Consider the following 21963-nt stretch of genomic DNA (forward strand, 5'->3'; position numbering starts at 1 on the left):
TGAAATGAGAAGGTAGGTACTTGCCGTAGAGTTAAAGTACAGGGTTTAGGACTGGACAGGAATTCCAGAACCTGGCAAAGGTTGCTCAGTCACTGTACCAACCTGTTGCTGTATTTTCCTGGCCGTAGATCTTAACTAGGAATTAGGGGAAAACTACTTTGCCGACATTACTTATAAAGCAAGAGGAAGCAAATGTAACAACATGGCATGAAGAAAAACAGCTTTAGTTTTTTGTTTCCCTTTTTTTGAGCTTTAATAACCTGCTAGGCACTGTCCTGGCAGCTTTTTATACATAATCCCTAATCCTCCCCACAGCCCTGCAAGAAAGACATACTATTTCCATTGTAGAGACCAGGCAGCTGAGCCCCCAAGAAGGGTTAAGTGATTTAATAGGACTTGTAAGCAACAGAAGCAGAATTCCAACCACAGGTGAATCCTTAAACTGTGTGCTTTTTCCTGTGCCGTCATGAATTTAGGCTGAATAGTTTACTGGGCATCCCTGGGAGCCGGAGCCTCAGGGCTTGCCCCTACACAGCTGGCCACCCAGCTCGCCCTGGTCCCCTGCTGGCAGAGCTGACTGCCAGGCCACTCTGTTTGTCCTCTGGCATTCCGGTACGTGAAGGCAGGCATCTGTAGCTCATCTCTCTTCACTACTAGCAGCTCCTGGTCAGAAACCGTCCTGCCAACTGGACTAATAATTGGCCATTTAACTAGGGAAGCTCTTTTTGGGGGGACAGAACCCAGTTTCTGGCAATTTAGGTACATTCTCATCCAGTCTTCCTCCAAGTGACCCAGAACAATGTTTCTTGGTTGTATCCCAGGAAACTCTCTTGAGGTAGATGCATGGTCCCTTCCACTCTTCACTCTTACCTGTGAGTCCATCTGGGGGCTCTGAATGATGCCCAAACTCAGCATCAGGCTTCTTCATAATACTTCCCGACAGCCATACTCCAGTCAGCAGACAGCCCAAAGAAACGGGTCAGGTTGTACACTAAAAATGTCTTGACAGGGGGCTCCCGCCTGGGTGGCTCAGTCAATTAAGTGGCCAACTCTTGGTTTCGGCTCAGGTTGTTATCTCATGGTTTGTGAGTTCAAAGCCCTTGCTGGGCTCTGTGCTGGCAGTGTGGAGCCTGCTTAGGATCCTGTCTCTCTCTCTCTCTCTCTCTCTCTCTCTCTCTCTGCCCCTCCCCTGCTCATGCTCTCTCTCTCTCTCTCAAAATAAATAAACTTCAAAAAATAAAAATAAAATATAAAGATGTCTTCACAACAGGCAGCTTGCCTCAAAGCACAGAACTTGCCTCAGAACACTGTACCCCCAGCCTCAGATGGTATCCTCAGTACAGAAATCGTGATCCACATTGTTGACTAAGCCACTAACTCAAACGGCATTGACCGTTGCTCATAAGTTCGGATCACGGCTCACAAACCTGACATTTCCTGGTGGTGCTCGCGTTCTGCAGCCTCCATGGCTGATATGACCTCGTCCTCGTGCGTGGCAGGTCTCTCTGGGCCTGGTCAGTGTGTGGCACCGTCTCCTGAACTTGTCATGGCAACCCCTCAAGAGCTGAGTGGGTTCTGCACTGAGCAGAATGCCCCGGTTGGGGGACTTGAGAGAAGTCCCTGACACATGATGGGTGCCTGCCCTGCTGGGAATATTTCTTTCTTGAATTCTGGCAGCTTTTACTTGGCTGCAGATTCTCTAAGACCCGCTTTGCCTTTTCTGGTCATAGTACTTGCAAAGTGTTGAATCTAAAGTCTCAATGGCTTTATTTTTCTTAACAATGCCTTCGAAAAAGCCAGAAGTTTCAATAGTGATGCATTCTGTTTGTTTAAATCTTAACCTCTACCTGGTTCCACCCACATGCTCTCCTCAGGAGGACTTAGTCTGCAGCTGTCCCCATCGTTCCTCCCCATTTTCTCTTTGGAAAGAACTCTCACAGGAGATCCCTGTCAGTTTTGTGTTCCTGGAATCCATTCTTAAATATGGTGATTCCCGTGTCTGAGGGTCATTGGGGAAATGGCATCGATGTTTGTTTATTAGAGCAGAACACAGACTGAGGGTGCCTTTTCCAGCTGGCTCAGTTGCTACGCCCATTTAGAAGTGCCTTTCCAGCCTGTGAACAGAGCCCCATGTTGGGCTATTTTTTTAGTGTTAGAGCTGGGCGAGGAGCCCAGTGTCAGAGAGCTGTGTAGGAAAACAGGACAAGTTAGGCAGGACATTTGTAGCCTGCATCACCAGAAAGATTGCTTTCTTAGATAAGCCGACTCAGAGCCGACCAACTTATGTGTGACAGCATTGTCATTACAGTTATGTCTGTGCTGTCACTCCCCCTCATCGTACGGGTGATGTCACACCCCCTGAACGCCAGGGACGGTCCCTCTTCTCGTGGGCCTCCAGAATTTGTGGGCATGTTCAGGCAGGACCCTGGCCCCTGACCCCACTAGCTTTTAACTCTGGACACAAATTATAAGTTTCTGAATGGGAAGGAAAGTTGAAAGGTGAAACCCAGAAGGGAGTGTGCAGACTGTATGTATGTGTTTGTGTGCGTGTATGTGTATATACTGTGTTGGGCCTACTACGTCCCTAATTCTGATTTCTTCCTAAATGCAATCCTAAGGAGGTGGTGGTTTTGTTTTTTAACCAGATAGGGAAAAGTGTACCTAGAAGATTGGTCAGATCCTGATACCTGGTGTCCCAGGGTGGGCTGGAAAAGGCCTGCAGGGCTATTTGTCAGCTAGCCTTCTGTGTTGTCTTTGGGCTTCCCCCACCTCGACCCTGGCTCCAGGCATGGGGGGAAGAGCCACAGCCAGTGTCTCCTGGGGCTGGGGCTTTCTTGGTGCCTTCACCTGGAAACACTGTAGAGATGCCAGGAGGAAGTGTGGGCCAGCATGGGGCTCTCAAGAGGGGCTGGGTGATCAGGTTGCAATTAGCCGCCTACGCAGGAAAGGCGTGGGCAAACGCACTGTGACAAGCACCTGCCACACAGCGCCTGTGATGATCCAGATGCCCCGGGAAAGGCCATCAGGATGCGTCCTCCTGCTAGATGTGGCCCGAAGGCTTCCTGCTGCAGCAAGTGGCAGAGACTGTAGGGCTGCCTCGCCCTGTCTGAGAAGGCATGCCCCAGGCCCTTCTGCAGGTGCTGTAATGACCAAGTCTGTCCCTTTAACAGTGGCTCTTGTCCTGCCTTTCTTGTCTGTACTTGAGAATGGGCATGGGTGGGGCCCTAGGATGGGAATCCACACCCTCCAAAAACAATTGTGGTTTGAGGGCTGTATCCTCCCTGCCTAAAGAATGTTTCTGGTATGGGTGGATGAGGGATGCCATGGGGATGGGGGGTGCTTTGCAAATTCTGGCCCAGGGGTATTCAGGCTGCAGACCACCCAGGCAGGACTCAGGAGAAGTGTCTTCCTGCACCCTTGTTGGTTAGAGAAAACTCTCCTGGAATGTTCCCTCTGAACTTGTCTAAGGGATTAACCCCTAATTTCTTCCCTGCACCCTCTCTCTGATAGTAGCTTTTAGTCTCCATTCACCTGCAGTGAAGGGGAAAGGAAGACAGCTAGCCTAGAGGTAGAAATCACGGGGGAGTGTGGGTGTGTGGCTTCCCTCTCCCCCAGTCTGCCTCTGCCTGCAGCCTCCTGCCCTGTGCTGGGTGCAGGTGGCCAGAGAGGAGAGCAAGTGAGCTCACATGCACGCCTTGCCCTCGGTCTCCCAGAGTACTCCGAGGCTGTAAGTTAGGAGCTGCTCTCCCCATTGGACAGATGAGGAAACTAAGTTGCAGAGGTGCTCATCCCAGAGGCACCCAGGGAGTGAGGCAGAACAGGCATGACGACGTATCAAGTGCCTAGCCCGTTGTTCTTTCTACCACTCAGAGGTTCTGTGGCCTCCTCTGAGATTTCTAGCTAAAAGCAGCACCTGGTGACAAGAGGGAACATGGGCACAGACAGCCCAGAAAGTCACAGTGCCCGTTGGGCTCAGCCCTCTGAAGAGTGGTCCTGGCGGTGTCGGTGCCGCACCAGCCAGGTGGCTCGATTCGTGGCAAGGATCCCTGCTGCAGCTTCAGGGAGCCTCCTCCTGCCGGAAATACTGCGAGCCGGGCTCTGCACCAAGTGCTGAGGGCAACTTCCAGTGAGACCGGCCTGGATCTGGCCTTGCAAAGGGGTGTGCCTCCACTTACCGCGCTGCCTGCAGGGGTGGGGGGAATTAGAGAGCAGCCGCGACACCCCCACTCCTGCCGCAGCCTCCACATCGGTCGGAATTGCCGCCAGAGAGCCTCCGCTTGAGTGTCACTCTCCCCTTTATAGCTGAGACGCCTTGGACCAGTCAGTGAGCCCCCAAGCCTCAGTTCCCTCAGTGGCGCAGCAGACACAGACGACCACCTCTGCCAGGTCTCGTGAGGGCCGAGATCATGAATGCAACACTCCTGACAGTAATGTGCTCAGTAACGTAATTGTCTTAAGTAGAACGTTCAGCCCAGCCCTGACCCTGGCGTGGGGTGGCTGCCCAGCAGCCCTGTGGTCCCTCCCTTCCTCTCAGCAGGCTCCCTGGGTGCCCACACCTCTGTCGCAGTCAGCGAGGGGAGGCCCAGAGGCCCTGCTTGGGAGGAGTGGCAAAATGAAATGGTCTGTGAGCGAGGCTGAGCATATTAAGATCCAGCTGCACTTAAGTGTCCCCTGGGAAGTTCTTTAGACCAAGCTGACGAGAGCTCCCAGATGCCAAAGTGGCCTCCCATCAAGGCTCCGCTCACTCTCTGCAGCCCCACCACATGCTCCCCGGGTGACTGGTCTCCTAATGCACCGGCCCCGGCCCCCAGCCTGATTCCACCACCTCTTCCCCCTGGGGCAGCGTTTGAGCTTTCCCAGCCCAGCGAGCGGGTCACCAACCAGGCCCAGACGCACCCCGCCGGTCACATTGTTATCTTGTCCTCGCTGGCAGTTTCTAAATTCTGTACAGAACGCCTCGGCCTGGAAGATTAAACAAGATTGCCAGTTTGGAATTCTGTTCAAGACTGGGGCTTTTATGTCCACAGATTGTGTATTAGATGCAGTGGGGAGTATATAAAAGGAGGACACAATCCCTTCCATTACAGATAGAAGTAAGCCGGCAGGGCTTTGAATTTCTTCCTCAGAATTAGTTTTTATTCCTGAAGGAATATGTGTTGTTTGCAAGAAATTGAAAAGAAAAGATAAAAAGAAAAAGGAAAATCATTATTAACTTTACGACCAGAGAGAACAGCTCTTCACGTTTTGCAGTGTATTTTTTCCACATATTTGTATACTTTAAGAAAAAAAGCTTCATACCGAACTCATCATTAGCCTTCCCCTATCTAAGATGAACATTAGTGCATGACATTAATTACTGTTCCATAACATGGTTTTGAATGGCTACATAGTATTGTATGTGCTTGTGGTATTATGTAACCAGACCCACTATGTTGGATATTTAGATTGTTGTTGGTGTTGGGGTGGTTTTTGCTAGTATTCGTAACTGTTGTGTTGGTTTTGGAAATCAGGAGAGTGGATGGTGGGAGGCAGGGTGGTGGTGTAGCTAAGAGCCCAGGATTTGGCCTCATTCAGACCTCAATTCAAATAAAAAGAACAGGTAACATTTTTATAGAGCCTAAGTATGGTGCCAGGCACTGTATTAAATGCTTTATATATATTAACTCATGATTTATTAACCCTCACAGCAGCCCTAGGAACCTAGGAATAGACTAGGAACTATTTTTATCCCCATTTAACAATTCAGGAAACAGAAGCACCACCCCTCCACTTACGCTTCTGTCCTGTGGCTAAACCTTTGTGCACATCTATTATTGTTTCTTAGAATACATTCCTAAAAGTGGCGTCCTGGCTGGGATTTGGAAGGCTGTGCATATTTTTAAGGCCTTGAATCTATAATGTAAATGGCTTTCCACAAAGGTTACACCAACTCCTCCTCCTCCCATTGGTGTTGGAGCATATCTGAGCTCATGCTGTGCTTTGAGCACCAGTAATGTGCCAGGCCCTGCACTCAGTATCCTATAGAGCTTCTCTCCCCGAAGGAGTAGCCGTCTGTGCCCTGCACAGAGCAAGCGAGCACTCAGTACATCGTAGCCAGCATTAGCATCAAGGTTATATTTTGTGTCGTTTGTTGAGAAAACAAGACACACACCTGGAAAACCTCAGTGACAGTGCAAAACAAGGGGCCCTGACAATGAGTACTGCAGGGCTTGGAGGAGCACGAGATGTAATTTGGGGTGGTGGTCAGGAAGGGCTGCCCAGTGGAGGGAGCACTTGCAGGATGGGAAGGAGGACTCTGAAATGACAGCCTGAAGGCTCTTGAGCAGGGATGGGGGCATCCTAGGGTTCCTAGGTAGCTTGTGTCCAGGGCTTGTCTAGCTGGAGTGTGAGCTGGAGGAGAGACAGTGAGAGAGGCCCTGGGAGCCATGGAGGGCTGGGAAAAATTGCATTTACCAGGAGGGAGTGAGAGCATGGGGCCGGAGGTGGGAAGACCTCTGCGGCAGGAGCCCAAGCAGAGAGATTGATGTGTGTGGCCTGGTGGGTACCCCTGGGAGTGGTGAGGAGAAAAGACGTTGGGTTTTCTGGTGCTGATAACACCCTTTCTCGCCATGAGCGCTGAAGCAAAAGAGAAGTAGAGGACTCAGCTGAGGTCAAAATAGCAGCGTTCTTAACTGAGAAAGCTAGATGGGAGACCTTGATGGGCAGACTTCTTGCTACTCCTTCACCAAGTCTAGGGGCACCCTGGGCACTTGGGGCACCCTGTTCGGGAAACAGTACAGCAGGCTGTCCCTGCCAGCTGCCACCTCCCCCCACCCTCCCCAAGCCTGCAAGGAAGGAGATTCCCCATTTCCTTCCTCTAAGCTTCCCTATCAGAGAAGTCCCTGCCACCCTCCTGAGGAAAGGAAGGGGGTCAGGAGAAGCGTGGATGCTGCCTTTCCTCATTGCAGTGTGAGGTGAGAGATACTTCCCCTATCCCCTTGCTGCCGTCTTCCCGTCAGCCAGGCAGGGTAGTGCCAAAGGTGTACATTTTGGTGTCATACAGACCTGCTTCTAGAGCAGGCTCCTCCACAGACAGCTGTGTGATCTTCGGCAAGTCTCTTGGCCTGAGTTTTTCCACCTACAAAACAGGATTGTTGTAAGAACTGAGTGTGATGTGTGTCTCTAGGGCAACTATTACCAAATAGTGTATAGATGTGAAGGAAAGTCCTTCACCCCGGGGGCAGGGTGGGCAGGGGCTCGCAGTGGGCCTGGGGCAGATCTCACTGCGGGTGGAGGTAGAATGACTTACGTGTAGACGGGTCTAGGGCAAGGCCTCGGGGGCGAGAGGCCCAGCATGGCCAAGAGAGACTGGGGTGATGGCTGCTTAGGGGTCTCTGTGGAGGCAGGTGAGAGAGAGTGTGGAAAGGGCCCTGGTTCTGGAGTGTTCCCACAGAGGGATAGTCGGGGGATGAAAGGAGGCAGGGAAAGAGCCAGAGTAGGACCAGCCTAGAGGAAGGAGAGCCTGAGGATGTCCTGTCACAGCACTCCCACACGAAGCCACGGATTCTTCCTACTCTAGCCTGGGAACAACATAGGATAAGAGTGGCCAAGGCAGAGGGTGTCTAAGGTTGAAAGACGAGCAAGGAATCAGGCCTTGGACAGACAGCCTGTGGGTACTGGGCAAGTAGTGTCCAACCGTCAGGAGACTGGGTTCCCGTCCTGTCTCTGGCCCCTGGGCCAAGCCTTTTCCTACCCTTGGCCCCACTTTCCCATCTGCAGAATACAGGGATTGAACCAACAATGTTTTTTATAGCTTTTTGACCAAAGCCCATGGTAAAAAAAAAAAGTGCACACGCACACGTGCACACACATACACACACACACACACACACACACACACACACACTCCCTGTTTAAAAACTAAAGCTTCATGAAACAGTACTTTATTACATGTGTTTACTCTGATGTTTTTTGTTCTGTTGTATATCATTAAAAAATGCTGGTCTTGGGGCACCTTGGTGGCTCAGTCGGGTAAGCGTCCAACTTTGGCTCAGGTCATGATCTTATGGTTTATGGGTTTGAGCCCCGCATTGGGCTCTGTGCTGACAGCTTGGAGCCTGGGAGCCTGCTTTGGATTCTATGTCTGCCTCTTTCTCTCTCTGTCTCTCAAAAATAAATAAAAACAGGGGTGCCTGTGTGGCTCAGTTGGTTGGTTAAGCGTCCAACTTCGGCCCAGGTCATGATCTCACGTCTCGTGAGTGCAAGCCCCGCATCAGGCTGTGTGCTGACAGCTCGGAGTTTGGAGCCTGCTTCAGATTCTGTGTCTCCCTCTCTCTCAGCCCCTCCCTAGCTCACACTCGCTCTCTCTCTGTGTCAAAAATAAATAAACTTTAAAAATATAAATAAATAAATAAATAAATAAATAAATAAATAAATAAATAAGTAAAAACATTAAAAAAATTTTTTTTTAAATACTGGTCATGGCCCTCTAGCTGTTGGCATGGCCCACCAATGAGTCATGCCTCTTGGTCTCAAAACACTGCCCCAGTTCATCTGGAAGATTCCTTTCTCCTCTGGCAGCCTGCAGTTCTGTTCCATTTCCTCTGGCCTCACGACCCTCATCAGCCGAGCCTTTGTGGTTTTCTTCTCTGTATCTGCGAACAGTGGTTTCAAGTCTCGGGTGCCAGAGACTCTTGACTGGTGTCATCAAGAGATGCAGGAAAGTCATCTTTGCAGGCGTCGTCGTGAGACTGTGGTGCTGGAGTGTGCTGCTCTGGGCAGCCTCCCACCTGAGTTCACCACGTGAGGTCCTGGCTCATCCGCTGTCTGCCTGTGCACCGTCGCTCTGTCTCACATGCTGGGGCATCGTGAGTGGGGAGGGGCTCCCAGGCTTTCTGCATCTCCAAAGGAGTGGGTTTGGATGTCACCCACCCTCCCCTCCTTCCCCCACCCAGCTCTCCTGCTTGGCCCACAGGACACCAAATGTTAGGGAGTAGAGCCTGTCCCAGTTAGAGTACCAGGCTCTTCTCTGGGCCCAACCCTCTTCACCCTGGCCCTCCTCCCACTGAGCCCCTCCCTGGTCATGTTCAGGAGCCGCTGTCATGGGAATGACTGATAGATGAGAAGAGCTTTAGCAACTGATAGACCTGGGAGCAAATCCCAGCTCTATCTCTGCCTGGCTGTGTGGCCTTGGGAAAGTTCCTGAACATCTCTGAGCCCGTTGCCTCAACTGAAGCTTGGAGATAATAACACCTATCTCAGAGGATAAGCATGAGGCTGCAGTGATAGGTTCAATGTGCTTTGTGTTTGTGACATGCCCAAAGTATGCAAAGAGACTGGCGCCCCGCAGGCATCTCGTGTCCATTGGGAAGCCTGAGGCAGTGTCTGAAGAAGAAGATAGGCAGGGCTTGAGGACAACAGACTCTCTGGGCCCCCAGAATGGGTCAGCAGCTGTTTACAAGGCTGATGGTGTGCCCTGTCTCAAGGCCAGGCTCAAAACACATTACACGGAAGGGCATCTTTTCAACACTGATTTCTTGGAATCTGTTTAAAAATTCACCCTCCTACAGGGCTAGTTTAACCTCAGTATGTTTTAATAAATCATCTAGTTTGGTCAGGGAGAAGGATGGGGCAGGCACGAGGCTTCCACTATCACAGAGTAGTGAGAAGAACTTGCTAGCAAATACCAGAACGAGGGTAGTTTTGAGAAGTCTTGAGAAGCTGTTGGCTTATTTGCATGCTGTTGCCTATTACCAAGGCTGCAGGAAAGTCATCTTTGCAGGGTGTCTTCAGAGCCCACAGCACTTTCTTCTTGGTGCCCACCCCCTCCCTCCATGCTGGTAAATAATTGAAAAGTAGCTTTAAGCCAGGCTGGAGACAGGCATCAGGATACCTCTGTCATCTGAGACTGCAGTTCCCAGAGCTTGGAAAGCAGTTCCTTTGAGGGCTCCTGTGCACCTTGGCTCTCGATAGCTACAGAAACTGGGGCTCCGACAGCCAAACTGACTTGCCCAAGGCTGCACGGCTCCAATAGCAGAGGATGGGAGGCCCTTCGCAAGACTTCCTTATGCAGCTGGGACTTGATGGTGCCTGGGAGAACCTCTGACCTCCTTGCCTCTGTGTTCCTGGCCAGCTCCCGCTGCCCTCTGCTCTGTTTTGGCAATAACCAGAAGACTCTCCTTCCAAGGCAGAGGCTGGCACTTTAACCTTGGAACATAAATGAGTCCCTGAGGCTTATTTTAGACAGTGCATGGGGCTGGCTCGTGGTTCACTAGAGGCAGTGAAACTTCCTAGGATCTGAGGCTGCAGGCTCTGGCTTTATGCTTACTAGCTGGGGATGTCTCTGGGCCTCAGTTTCCTAGTCCATATGTGAAGGGATAATGCCAAAGAGACCCATTCCAGAAAACCTGTCTTCCCTGAGGACAGTGAGGCTAGGTAAAGTCTAGAACCAGGTTCCATCCTGACTCTGCTTCCACGTTGCTACTTGCTATGTGCACTTGGTCTAGTTCCCGCCCCTTTCTGGGTCTCTATGACCTCATCTCAAGAGATAGCAGAAATATCCCTGCCTTAGCCACAGGGAGGGAAAAACTGCTCTGCAAAGCTAAAGGGCCACAGATTGTGTGGGATTTCATCCTTACCCATGTAGTGGTTCTCAGACCAGTGGTCCTTGGAGAGGGACATTCAGGCCTTCGAGAAAACACACGAGAAAGAGCCACAGACTCTGGACCGTCCAAGCTGTGCCAGGAAGCAGGCCCTAGCAGGGAAGTGTGCTCCCATTACCCATATCAGCAGAGCCAGGCCCACAGGCTGGCCATGATTCTTGGGAGACTTCCCTGGGCTCTGAGTCCCTGAGGCAGTGTCTCCCTGCCTCCACTCCAGCCTGCTATTCCCGGGGGCTCATCCTGGGAGTGGAGGGTGCCGGGGTGCCTCCCGCAGTGGGACCAGTGGGACCAGCCCTGCCATGCCAGCTCTGGCAGCCTGCCTGCCGGCAGCTGGTATCCCATTGCACTGTCTACAGTGAGGCCCAGATTTAGATCGTGAGCTCATTGTGGCATGAATGGGGCCACTGGGGTGTGGGTGCTGAAGGCTGAAGGTCTGACTTGGGGAATCTCACTGGGGGGTCTCCCTGGATCCTCTCCCTGCTCTCTCTGTCTCTCCCTCTCTGTGTCTCTCGGGCTCTCTTTCTCTCCCTCTCTCTCTCCCTCCCTCCCGTGCACGCTGACACCCCCTCTTGGAGCTCGCTGGGGATTGTCATGGCAACCCTCCAGCAAAATTATCAAAACACTTTTATGCTCACACTCGTACCAGACGAAGTGCTAATTCTGAGTGAGGCAGAAGCAGTTGGTAGGATGCTGAAGTCACAGGCTTTGTATGGAAGGCTTGCTGGGGGGCAGAATGGGCACTAGCTAGAGGTGAGGGGTGGGGTCAGGAGGCAAGAAAGGCCCTGCCACAGAGGTTGTGTTTTTGTTGACCCTTCCCCCACCTACACACACCTGGATGCACGCACACACGTTTGTACACACACACACACACACACACACACACACACACAGAGTGGCTGGGCCGAATACACCCATAGTGCAGATTGACCCAAACAGCAACATCTGGAATAATACCATCTCATTTGGCCCTTGGAGGACTGAGATTAACTCTGGGCAGACTTCTGTGTGAGTGTAGGGGGAGAGCCACCTGACCGAGGCTTCTAGCTGGCAATCGGTCTGTGCCAGGGTGGCAAACCAGTCACAGGAAGGGGCCTGACCCTCTTGTCCCCTGAACGCCAGGAAGCAGAGGAGCATCTGTGAACAGAACTGCCCCAAGCTGGTTCTTTCTGCTTTGCTCTGCCTCTCTGCATCCCCAGCCAGACTTGGCATCCCTGCTCCCATCTGACCCGGGCTGGGGTACTGCAGGCTCCCTTGGAAACAAAGCCCTGTTAATAGCTGAAGAACTGGTGGTTGCTTTTTTTAAACCCGGGCTCTGCCCAAAAGCCAAAGTGTGGGCGGGGATGGTGGAGGAGGTGGTGGCAGAAGCCCCTCCCCCGTCTGCTACCATCTTCCTGCCCCATCTGCTCCCCCAGCAACCCCCACCATGGAAGAGAGCCTTCCCCCGCAGCCTTAGCCTGGGCCGTTTGCCACTCTCTGGCTCAAGAGGAAGTATCTCCTTCTTCTGAATGGGTCACCTCATCCCTGATCCCCTGGAGGATTCTAAAATGTCAGAACTGGAGGGGCCCCCAGTCAATGAGTCTGCTTCCTCACTTCACAGGTAGGGAAATTAAGGTGGGAGGTGGGAAGCAACTGGTTCAAGGCCACAGTACATGGGTGATGGAGCTGATACCACATCCCACGCATCTGACTGGTCCAGTGCTGCTCACATCACATCAGGGGGACAGTGAGATGCGGTGGTCCAAATGATGAGCACTGATTTCTAGGTCAGGCAGACCCGACTTTGAGTCCACCCGACTTAGCACTGAGCGGGACCCTGGCAAGCTACAAAGCACCCTGAGTCCTCATCTGTAAAATGGGGATGATAACTAGGCTCCCCCTTAAAGGACGCCATGGGCATGATTTAGGTAAGGCTCTTGCAAAGCACCATTGGCAGAATGCCAGACACGTTCTGTAAATTACACATCTGTAAATGTTCAACAGGTGACATTTCTGTGTCCCTCTGTAATCCCAGGTCTACAGGCCTACCAAGAAAAGGAACCATCCTTCATCCCCTTTAATGACTACCCTCTGCCCTACTGAGCCAGGGGGAGGCAATTTAGTTTGTCCTGGAAAGCCAACACTGACCCAGCAAACTCAGCAAGGCCCAGAGGGCAACAGACCCCAGGCCCTGATTCCTGGGAAGGCCTCCATGACCCCCAGATCTGCACACCCCTCCTTCACACATGCAGTTCTCACTGGTTCTCTCACCTCGTGCACCCCATGCACCATTGGAGGAAGGTAGATAGGGGGTGGAGGTTCTGTTGAACGAGGCCGATATCCCCAGATAACACCCTAGGGCCACCTTTGGGCACTGGCAGTAACACCTGACAGTGGAGACATTGCTTAGTTACGTAGAGCTTGCCATTGCTCTGTCTGGCTTTCCCCTTGACATTGTGAGTCAGGCAGAGAGCATAAGTCACTCAAACCCTCACATGCCCTCTGGAGCAGGAGCTCCTTGGTGCCTTTCCCTCCTCTTCTCAATCATGTTGAGGGCTGGGGAGGTTTGAGTATGAGATAATGAAAACAAAAGCAACTTGTATTTCATGCTTAAGACAGGATGGGTGGGCGCTGTGCTAGCTGCTTTCCATACACTAATTGTGGACTCCCAGTAGTGTTGCTTATGCGTCAAGGTGCAAATAAAGGCGTCTCAGAGAGTGTGACCTGCTCAAGGTCACAGAATGAGCTCAGGGCGGAGTGGGGTTAGTATCTAGTTTTGTGTTCTCCTGACCTGACAGTGGTCAGCCTTGGCTGACTCCTGTGGATCTAGAAGGACACGGAACATCTGAAAAGGCCACCGAGGCCTGGGGTTGGTCCTCAAGACATCCTGAGAGGTAGAGAGTGGTAGATGGGGGAGGCAGGGGTTCAGTGGTAGAACAGAGGAATCTAGGTCATGTGGGAGCCCAGATTCTATCCTTGGGGGAAGGACCATCTCTCCACCCTCCTTTCTCTTCCTGGAAGCCCCCTGTGAGCAGGGCCCAAAGCCAGACTTCCAGACAGAGTGGAAGCAAAGAGGGCTGATGCCGTTGTTAACCTGGGACCATTGCTGTGAAGCACAGGCCTCCTTTCCTACTTTAACCTCCCTGGGGCTGGGGCTAGGGGAGTCTTCTATCCAGGGAAGCTGAGAGGAGTGACCTAGGGTACCCCAGTCCCTGGCATGGGAATTTGGGGTCTGGAGGAGCTGTGTGTGTGTTGGGAAGAAACCCTGGTGGAGATGACGTTGCCCCCTTGCTGATTGCCAGGAGCCGTGGGAGCAGAGGTCATGAGGAGAAGAGGAACAGGGTGGTGGTCCACTCAGGAGGAACCTGGAGCACTGGCCTGGCTGCTGGGGAAAGACAGAGACTGGCAGTCTAGTCCAGCGGGGAAGGCAGACCACACTGATGAGGGGGACAAACAAGTGAGAAGGCCTTTTAGTTAGTGGTGTAGAGTGACTGAGGGACAACCTTAAATAGGGTGGCCAGGGAAGGCTGCTCTGACGAGGCAGCTTTCAGCTGAGGCCTCTGCGGTGCAGAGCACACAGTGGCTTGCCCAAGGCCACACAGGAAGTTCAGGGAGAGCCAGGCTAGGACCTGTCTCTGGACTCCCATTGTAATCTTCTCCCTCCTTCTAGAAACATCCTTCTCTTGCATTTTGACATGTTCTCCTGGTTTCCCTTTTACACTGCTGGACATTGCTTCTCCGAGCCCTTGACTGGTCCCAACCCTTCTTTCTCTGGCAAGTGGGCTTTCCCACACTTTCCCATCTGTCCCCTCCATCCCTCACCTCTCCCCTGAGTTCTCCCAGTGTCCCGCTTGACCTCTCCACTTGGATGTCTAATGGCTGTCTTGGTTAGGACAATGCTGAGTCGATATAATAGAGACCTGAAATTAGAGAAGTTTAAAAATATTCAGTTGACTGCTTTCTCATATAATAGCTCCAAGGGAAGTGTTTCAGGTTGGTAGACAGCTGTGCCTGACAGGGTCATTAGGGATCTAGACTAACACGAAGCATCCAGGGTCTGTCTGGTGATTAGTCTTCCAGTCTGTGTGAGGAAAAACATGGAAGCCCAGGGCAGGATTCTCCTCTTACGCAAATTGGGGCAGAAGTTGACTTCTGCTCACATTCCACACTTGAGAGTTTAGACACTTGGCCCCGCCTCAGCTGGAAGGGAAGCTGGGAAATGTGACCCAGCCGGGTGGACAGCTAGCAGTCTCTGCCACAGTCCCTTCTAGAACTGTGAGCACTTCCCTGTCTTGGTGGTGGAGGAGGTTCTCTGGGGCAATACCCATGTCCGGTGTCTCCCTGATCCTTGGCTTTGCCCCTAGCAAGTTCCTTCTTGTTTATTACTCTTCACTACCACCCGACAGTATTGAAAGTCTGTTTTCTTTGAGCACATATATCTGGGCTGTAACAATCAAGGGCTTTTGAAGTCCAGCCTCCCAACTTTGTTGGTAATAGTAATTCCTTCAAAAACTTAGGACGTCTGTCTGCTTCTAGTCAGTTCCATGGGCCAGCAACCACACCTTAGAGCTCCTTTCTTGTCAGAGTTATTAAGTCTGTCTGCCTTGCCCAACTCATCTCTTTCTCATTTTAAATGAAAGTTATCCTAAGGGCATCTGAAGTAATAGACTTGAATGACAAGGCAACAGTGCTAACGTAATACTTGGCTACAGGGCTGATCCCTTTGCCGGGCCTAGCGTTCGGCCTAACAGACAGGCTTTAAGAGAGGCTGCAAGCCACAACAGTCTGATCTCCTGCTCCTTGGACAACAACAGCTGGTTTTTCCAACCCTGACAACAGCAGTTTTCTGTATTATTTCCTCCTCTGTTCATCTCTTCTCGCAAATGAGCCCATCTCTTTCCTGTAGCATCTTGCTCAAAGCATCACTGGGCAGCCGACACGTGCAAATGTTTTTAGCTCTTTCCAACTATTTTTCTAGAAATACAGGCTCAGCAGGCATGTGGTCCGTCTTCCAAATTAGCACAGGTAATGTTTTCAATAAATGTTTTGTCATAGTGTAAAAAGGGTCACCAACGTTCCATCCTAATTGTTTCTGTATTGCTTACCACCTGTTGGCTGAGCCAGTGCCACATATTTTAGGGTTTTTACACACGGCAGCTTTGCATTCCTGTTACTAGTTTCTGTATTAGAGTATACTGCTAAGTTGCTGTTAAAAGCAAATCCCAGATATAGTGGCCTTAAGATGATATAAATTGACTTTTCTCTCACATAATACAGTTCTGATATGAGCATTGCTCAGGCCAAATCCATTAAAGTCAACCTTGATCCCTCCCACTGTCCCATCTAATCCATCAGCAAGTACTCTCATCCTCTCCTCAGACAAATCCCCAATCTGACCGGTTCCCTACATGTCCACTGTCTTCACCCAATCCGTGTCTTCCGTGTCTGTATCTGGGGGTGATGTAACAATGTTGCAAGTGGGCTCCCTACTTCTTCCCCACCCCTCTCCAGTCCACACTTTACATGGCAGCCAGAATGAGCTTTTAATAACATGAATTGGAGGGGCGCCTGGGTGGCTCAGTCGGTTGAGCGTCCGACTTTGGCTCAGGTCATGATCTTGCGGTTTGTGGGTTCGAGCCCCATGTCGGGTGCTGTGCTGGCAGCTCAGACACTGGAGCCTGCTTGGGATTCTGTGTCTCCCTGTCTCTCTGTCCTTCCCCCACTCACACTCTGTCTCTCTCTCCCTTAAAAACAAATAAACATGAAATTAAAAAAAAACATGGAGTATGTAGCTTGCCTGCCCCAAACTCTTCAGTGCCTTACCATTACCCTTAGAATAAAATGCTGTTTAAAAAAAAAAAAAAAAAAGAATAAAATGTTGTCTCCTTAACCTTAACATGGCTGTCCAGGCCTTCTGTGACCATCCCTTCTTCTCATTGCCCTCACCCACTCTGCTTTAGCCACACGGGGCTTTCTCACTGTTCCCTGAATAAGCCAAGCTCTTTCCTGCCCTAGTTAATGCCTTTGCACTAGGGTTCCCTTTGCCTGAAACGCTCTCCTCTCACTTGGTCACACTCTGGTTCCTTCTTCGTATGCCACAGGGCAAAGGGCTTCCGTGTAAGATAGGAGTGAGGGCTTAGGAGCTAAGTCACCTGAGTTTGAATCTCAAATCTGCTGCTTACTAGCTGCGTGACCTTGGGTAAGTTTTTCTATCTGTAAATGGCAATAAGAAAAGTGCTTGTTATCCAAGGTCGTTGAGAGGATTAAATACAATACTTAAACACATTAAATGTGTTAATGCGTAAAAAGTACTCGGAGCACGGCACATATTAAGCATATTAGCAGTGTTATTATTGTCCCTTAGGGTCACCTTAAATATCACCCACTTTGAGAAGCCTTTCCTGGCCACCCCTTCTGCACATTTCTCTATCTGCGTCCCTATCACACCACCCAAGCACATGTTCTGGTTGAGGTGTTTATTGTCTGTCCCTCCCACTGGAATGTAACTTTCGTGAGGACACGGACTATCCTGAGCTGGTACACAGGAGGTCCTTAGCGAATCTTTGTGGAATGGCTGTAGAAGGAACGGAGACCAAAGCCATGGATTCCCTCCTTTCCCAGCGGCCCTGTGAGCCTTGCTGGGCGCCTGTGGGGAAGATGGTGATGGGGAGCTCTGCTCTGTGCCTGCCATACTTGAGGCCCATGTAGTCTGGGGCGGTGCTCAGTTTCTTCTCGGGAGTCAGGAAAACTAGGGGACTTGCTCTCAGAAGCCCTAGGGGGCACAGGTGAGTACTCTCCTTTAGCAAGGGTCTATATTAGTATGGACTGTGCAGTCCGTGCTGCCTGGTTCCATCAGTTGCTAGAGGACCAGTTACTTACCCTCTCTGTGCCTCCACTATCTCATATGTAAAGTTGGGAGAATACCAATTACCGCACAGGGCTATTATGAAGATTAAATAGGATAATATATGTAAAACGAAGCTCACTGGCTGGCTTGGAGTGAAGCTCTCCAGATCGTAGTTATTATCGCTGTTATTAGTGCCTATGCAAGTGTCATTCTTCTGAGCATGAATAGGGGGCTGGTGCCCGAGGGACTTGGGGGTGGGGTTGTGAGGAGACAGAAGACAGCTAGGGGAGGGAAGAACTGGAATGGGATCATCAGGGTGTACTTTTCTACGTGAATGCCTCCCTGCGTGTTTGTGTGTGGATGCATTTGTGTCCGTCTGGGGGGGTGGGGGTGGGGCAAGGATCCAGAGGAGAAACCCAACCCGTTCTCCGAACTCAGTTCTGGGGAACCAGGCGCCCGGCGCTCCCCGCGCCCGGCTCTCTCCCAGCTGCGAGGAGGGCTGGGAACTGCCTCCACCATGTGCCCAACACAGAACCCGCGGCGGAATCATTAGCGTCTCTGAGTGTGTGCATTTGGGATCACAGAGGGGGATGGGCACCTGCGCCGCCGCGGCCACCACTGTCGGCACGAACTTGGGGATCCCGGGACGGCCAGTGGCAGCCCAGCGGGGCCGATCCGAGGGCTCCTGCCTGCTCTCCGGCCACCCCACCCAGCCGCGTGCTCCCGGGGCCTCGGATGCTCCCGGAACCCCGCGGGCGGGGCCTGCCTTCCGGAGCCGGGTTGGCTGGGGGCGGGCGGCGCCGGGGAAAGGGCCGTTACTTTCCCAGAGCGGCGGGGCGACGTCAGGCGGAAGGGCGCGGGGCGCGCACGCTTTAAATGGCATTCGCTGTCATCCGAGCTCGCGGCCGTGTGGGCAGGAGCGGGCTATATAAGCGGCGGGCCGGGCCGCCGCGGGGCAGACGGTGACAGCCGCGGCGGCGAGCGCCCGGGAGCGCAGCCCAGCAGCGCGCGCCGAGCCCCGCGCCCCCCGACGGGCCCGCCCGCCCGCCCTCCCGAGGAACGCTGACCCGGGCCCGCGAGGGCCGCCGCCACCCCGCAGCAGATTTGGATCCCCCGCCCGGCGAGCCCCAGGCTGCTGCCTCCCGGGGGGCCCCGGCGCAGCGGCCGCCCCCCGAGAGCCCCGGCGCCCCGCCGGCCGGCCCCGGAGACGCGGGCGGCGCCATGGCGGCCGCCAAGCCCGGCGAGCTGATGGGCATCTGCTCCAGCTACCAGGCGGTGATGCCGCACTTCGTGTGCCTGGCGGACGAGTTCCCGCAGCCCGTGCGGCCCGCCAAGCTGTCCAAGGGCAAGGGCCGGCTGCGGCGGCCGCGCCAGTCCCGCTTCAAGACGCAGCCGGTGACCTTCGACGAGATCCAGGAGGTGGAGGAGGAAGGGGTGTCCCCCATGGAGGAGGAAAAGGCCAAGAAGTCGTTCCTGCAGAGCCTGGAGTGCCTGCGCCGCAGCACGCAGAGCCTGTCGCTGCAGAGGGAGCAGCTCAGCAGCTGCAAACTGAGGAACAGCCTGGACTCCAGCGACTCCGACTCGGCCCTGTGAGGGGCGCCGCCCGCCCGGGGACCGAGAACGAAGCCCCAGAGGACCGGCGCCCCGCACTCCGGGGACCCGCGAGGACCGGGACCTCTCGCGCGGCCGCGAACTGCTCGGTGCGCCCCGCGCTGCGCTCGTCCGGGGCCCGAGCACGCGGGGGTGCCGGGGAGGGGGGCTGCTTTCTTCGCCCTTGTAAATGTTTATTTTTTAACTCTTCCCAGTACGGACTCTGCTGTGAGTGTGTGCGGGAGGCGCGCCCGCGCTGAGTCGACCCTGGGTCGCCAGGGCTTCCCGGAGAGCCGCTCCACGCCCTTGTCCGATGGTTTGCAACTCCGATTTTGCACGCCGCTCCACCGTGCCCCCCAGCGCACACCCGTTCACACTCACGCCAACACACTCTCGCTGAACACTTTTATAATTGTTAGGCGCGGCCGATGGGACTTGGGGCGCAGCGCAGCTGCTGCTGCGGCCGGAGGATGGATATTTATTTTTGCATTGCGATGGCTGACGGCGTTTATTTAACGATCTTTTTACTTGGATATGTCTGTGAGGCTCCCGAACGGAGACAAATAAAGTCAATATATTTGCACAGTGCATTTCTCCAGGCTCTTGACTTCTTGAACCTTCGGGGACCAGGCTCCCAAGACTGGGGGAGGTGGGAGAAGGATGTGGCTGGAATGGGGGGGGGGGCAGGGATCCCCGTTGGAGGTAGCCCCACAAGCTTCGGTCGCCGGAACGAGGTCTCGCCCACGGTGCCTCGGGCCATTAGCCGCCTCCCCAAGTCGATCCACACCTGGCCCAGAGCGCTGCTGCCTCCCTGGTCTGTTCTCGGTCGCCGGCGTCCAGGATGGAGTGTAGCCGCTGGCTCGGCGAAGGTCAGCGCTGTGAGGACAGGGAGAACCTTCCTCGGTGCAGTTGACCACTCAGCGAGGCCGGGGGCAGGGTCATCGGCCCGCATTCACCGAAGGAGACCCCACTCACTCGGTTCCCCTTCCGGGCGACGGGTGGGGACATGCCCGAGCCATCAGTGGGAGACCTAGGCTGGGATATTTGGGTGCTGGGACCGACAGAGTGCTGCGCGTAACGCCGGGGCTGGGCGAGAGCGCCCAGGGGAGGCCTCGCGTCCCCCGCGCTGATTCAGCGCAGTGCCGGGCACCCCAGCACTGTCCCAGCCAACCGAGGCCGTTTCGGTTCCTTGGTCCCTTTCTCCAGCCTCCTATGCCCTCTTCAGCGTTCCTCAAGGAGGGTGGGGCATGGCTTTGGTCCGAGTCTGAAGGGCGCTTGGGTACCACCGCACCCCCTCTGTCTACAGATGAGAAAACAAACTTAGCGGAGAGGGAGAGGTCACACGGAAAGTAGTGGCGTCGCAGTCCTCTGTCTGGACTCCGCGTCCGGTGCTCTTTCTATCACACTGAGTCCCTTTCCAGGGCTCTCCAGCAGCTGCCCTGCGCTTCTGTGTACACCCTAAACCCTCTGGGTTAGCAGCATATAACACTATCACCTGGCAGTAGGTGGCGATCTGTGTAATAAACAACATTCAGTTGAGAAGGGCAGGGCCCCACGCTTGGGGCCCCCACCCAGTCAACCCCTCCAGGGTTACTTCAGAGCTGACCCAGCATGGCCAAGCCCTAGGCAGAGTAGTTCAGAGACACGCAGAGAGTTTGAGTGCTGTTCCTACCCCTCTCTCTGGAAATTGCCAGTTTCTGTGCTCGGGGGCCCTCTGGTGGTGGGGGCTGATGCTCAGCTCCGCCCCGCAGGGCATTTGAAGTGCGTATCTCTCCCTAGCACTGGACTCTGCAGAAAATGAGAGAGGAAGGAAGGGAGGAAGGGAGGAAGGGGGGGAGGGGGGGAGGGGGGGGAGAGAGGGAGAGAGGAAAAGAAGAAAAAAGAGAAGAAAAGAGAAGAAAAGAAAAGAAAAGAGGAAATGAAACAAAAATAGAACCCAAAGGGCCTGGAAGAATGCCCTCCCATCTGGCTCAGAGGGAGGAAGTCTGCTCAGGACGTTGGGGGCTGGGGTCTTTGGAGGTGCCTGACCCATGGGAACACATGGCCTATTGCAGTCCTCAGCCACGGTTTCACTGTGCTGGGGTTCCTTAACTTCAAAGGCCTCAACCTGGGGAGGTAGCCAGGCTTTTATTCCAGTCTCTGCAGCTGTCATGGCTCAGCTGGTTTGAGCTCCTTGGGGTGGGGGGAGGGTGGCTGAAGCTTAGAACCACACCCACCGGGACCCTATTCTGTGTCCTCATCCTCCTCCCCCATCTTATCTTAGGTGTTTAGCAGTAGGTCCTGTTTTGCTCTTCAAGTGGTGAGTGCCCCACGCCTTCCTGGGTGCGGTTCATACCCTTCAGGCTTGAGATCCTAGCTAGGCAGCTCCAGTAACTTTGCCACAGGGAGCCTCTTCTGTTTGCCTTCAACCCCTGCCTGAGCTGAAGACCTACCTGAAGGGTCTCCTTGGGTCACCCTGGTCAATGTGTGGGGTTGTTGTAGGATCTGTTGCATATCGGATCGCCCTAGTCTCTGCTCTTCAGAGATATCTGTTGGGTTAAAATCAATAAAGAGGCAGTGAGGAAGATTGGCACCCATCTTGCCTAAATCCTGGTTTGTTTTATTTGTTCATTACAATACAAAACAAGCCACTGCCACCACCCTGAAATCAATATGTTATTTTGGACATTATGCATATGTATTTTCTTCTACAAAATGAGTTTATGTCCTAAATACTATTTTTGTTAATGTTTATTTGTTTTTGAGAGAGAGAGAGAGAGAGAGAGAGAGAGCCAGCATGAGCCGGGGAGGGGCAGAGAGAAAGGGAGACGCAGAGTCCCAAGCAGGCTTCAGGCTCTGAGCTGTCAGCACAGAGCCCGGCAGGGGGCTCAAACCCACCCACCATGAGATCATGACCTGAGTCCAAGTTGG

At 53.3% G+C, this 21963-nt stretch overlaps 1 protein-coding gene across 1 annotated transcript; it reads left to right on the top strand.

The window, feature by feature from the left end:
- Positions 1-18521: 18521 nt before the first annotated feature.
- CD1H11orf96 (chromosome D1 C11orf96 homolog) lies at positions 18522-19643 on the top strand. Its single transcript, XM_042958317.1, has one exon. It carries the CDS (start codon positions 18685-18687, stop codon positions 19054-19056), a length of 372 nt encoding a protein of 123 aa, XP_042814251.1. The 5' UTR covers positions 18522-18684; the 3' UTR covers positions 19057-19643.
- The last annotated feature ends 2320 nt before the right edge of the window (positions 19644-21963 follow it).

The sequence above is a fragment of the Panthera tigris genome, chromosome D1 (assembly GCF_018350195.1).
Source record: "Panthera tigris isolate Pti1 chromosome D1, P.tigris_Pti1_mat1.1, whole genome shotgun sequence".
In the NCBI taxonomy this organism is placed as follows: domain Eukaryota; kingdom Metazoa; phylum Chordata; class Mammalia; order Carnivora; family Felidae; genus Panthera; species Panthera tigris.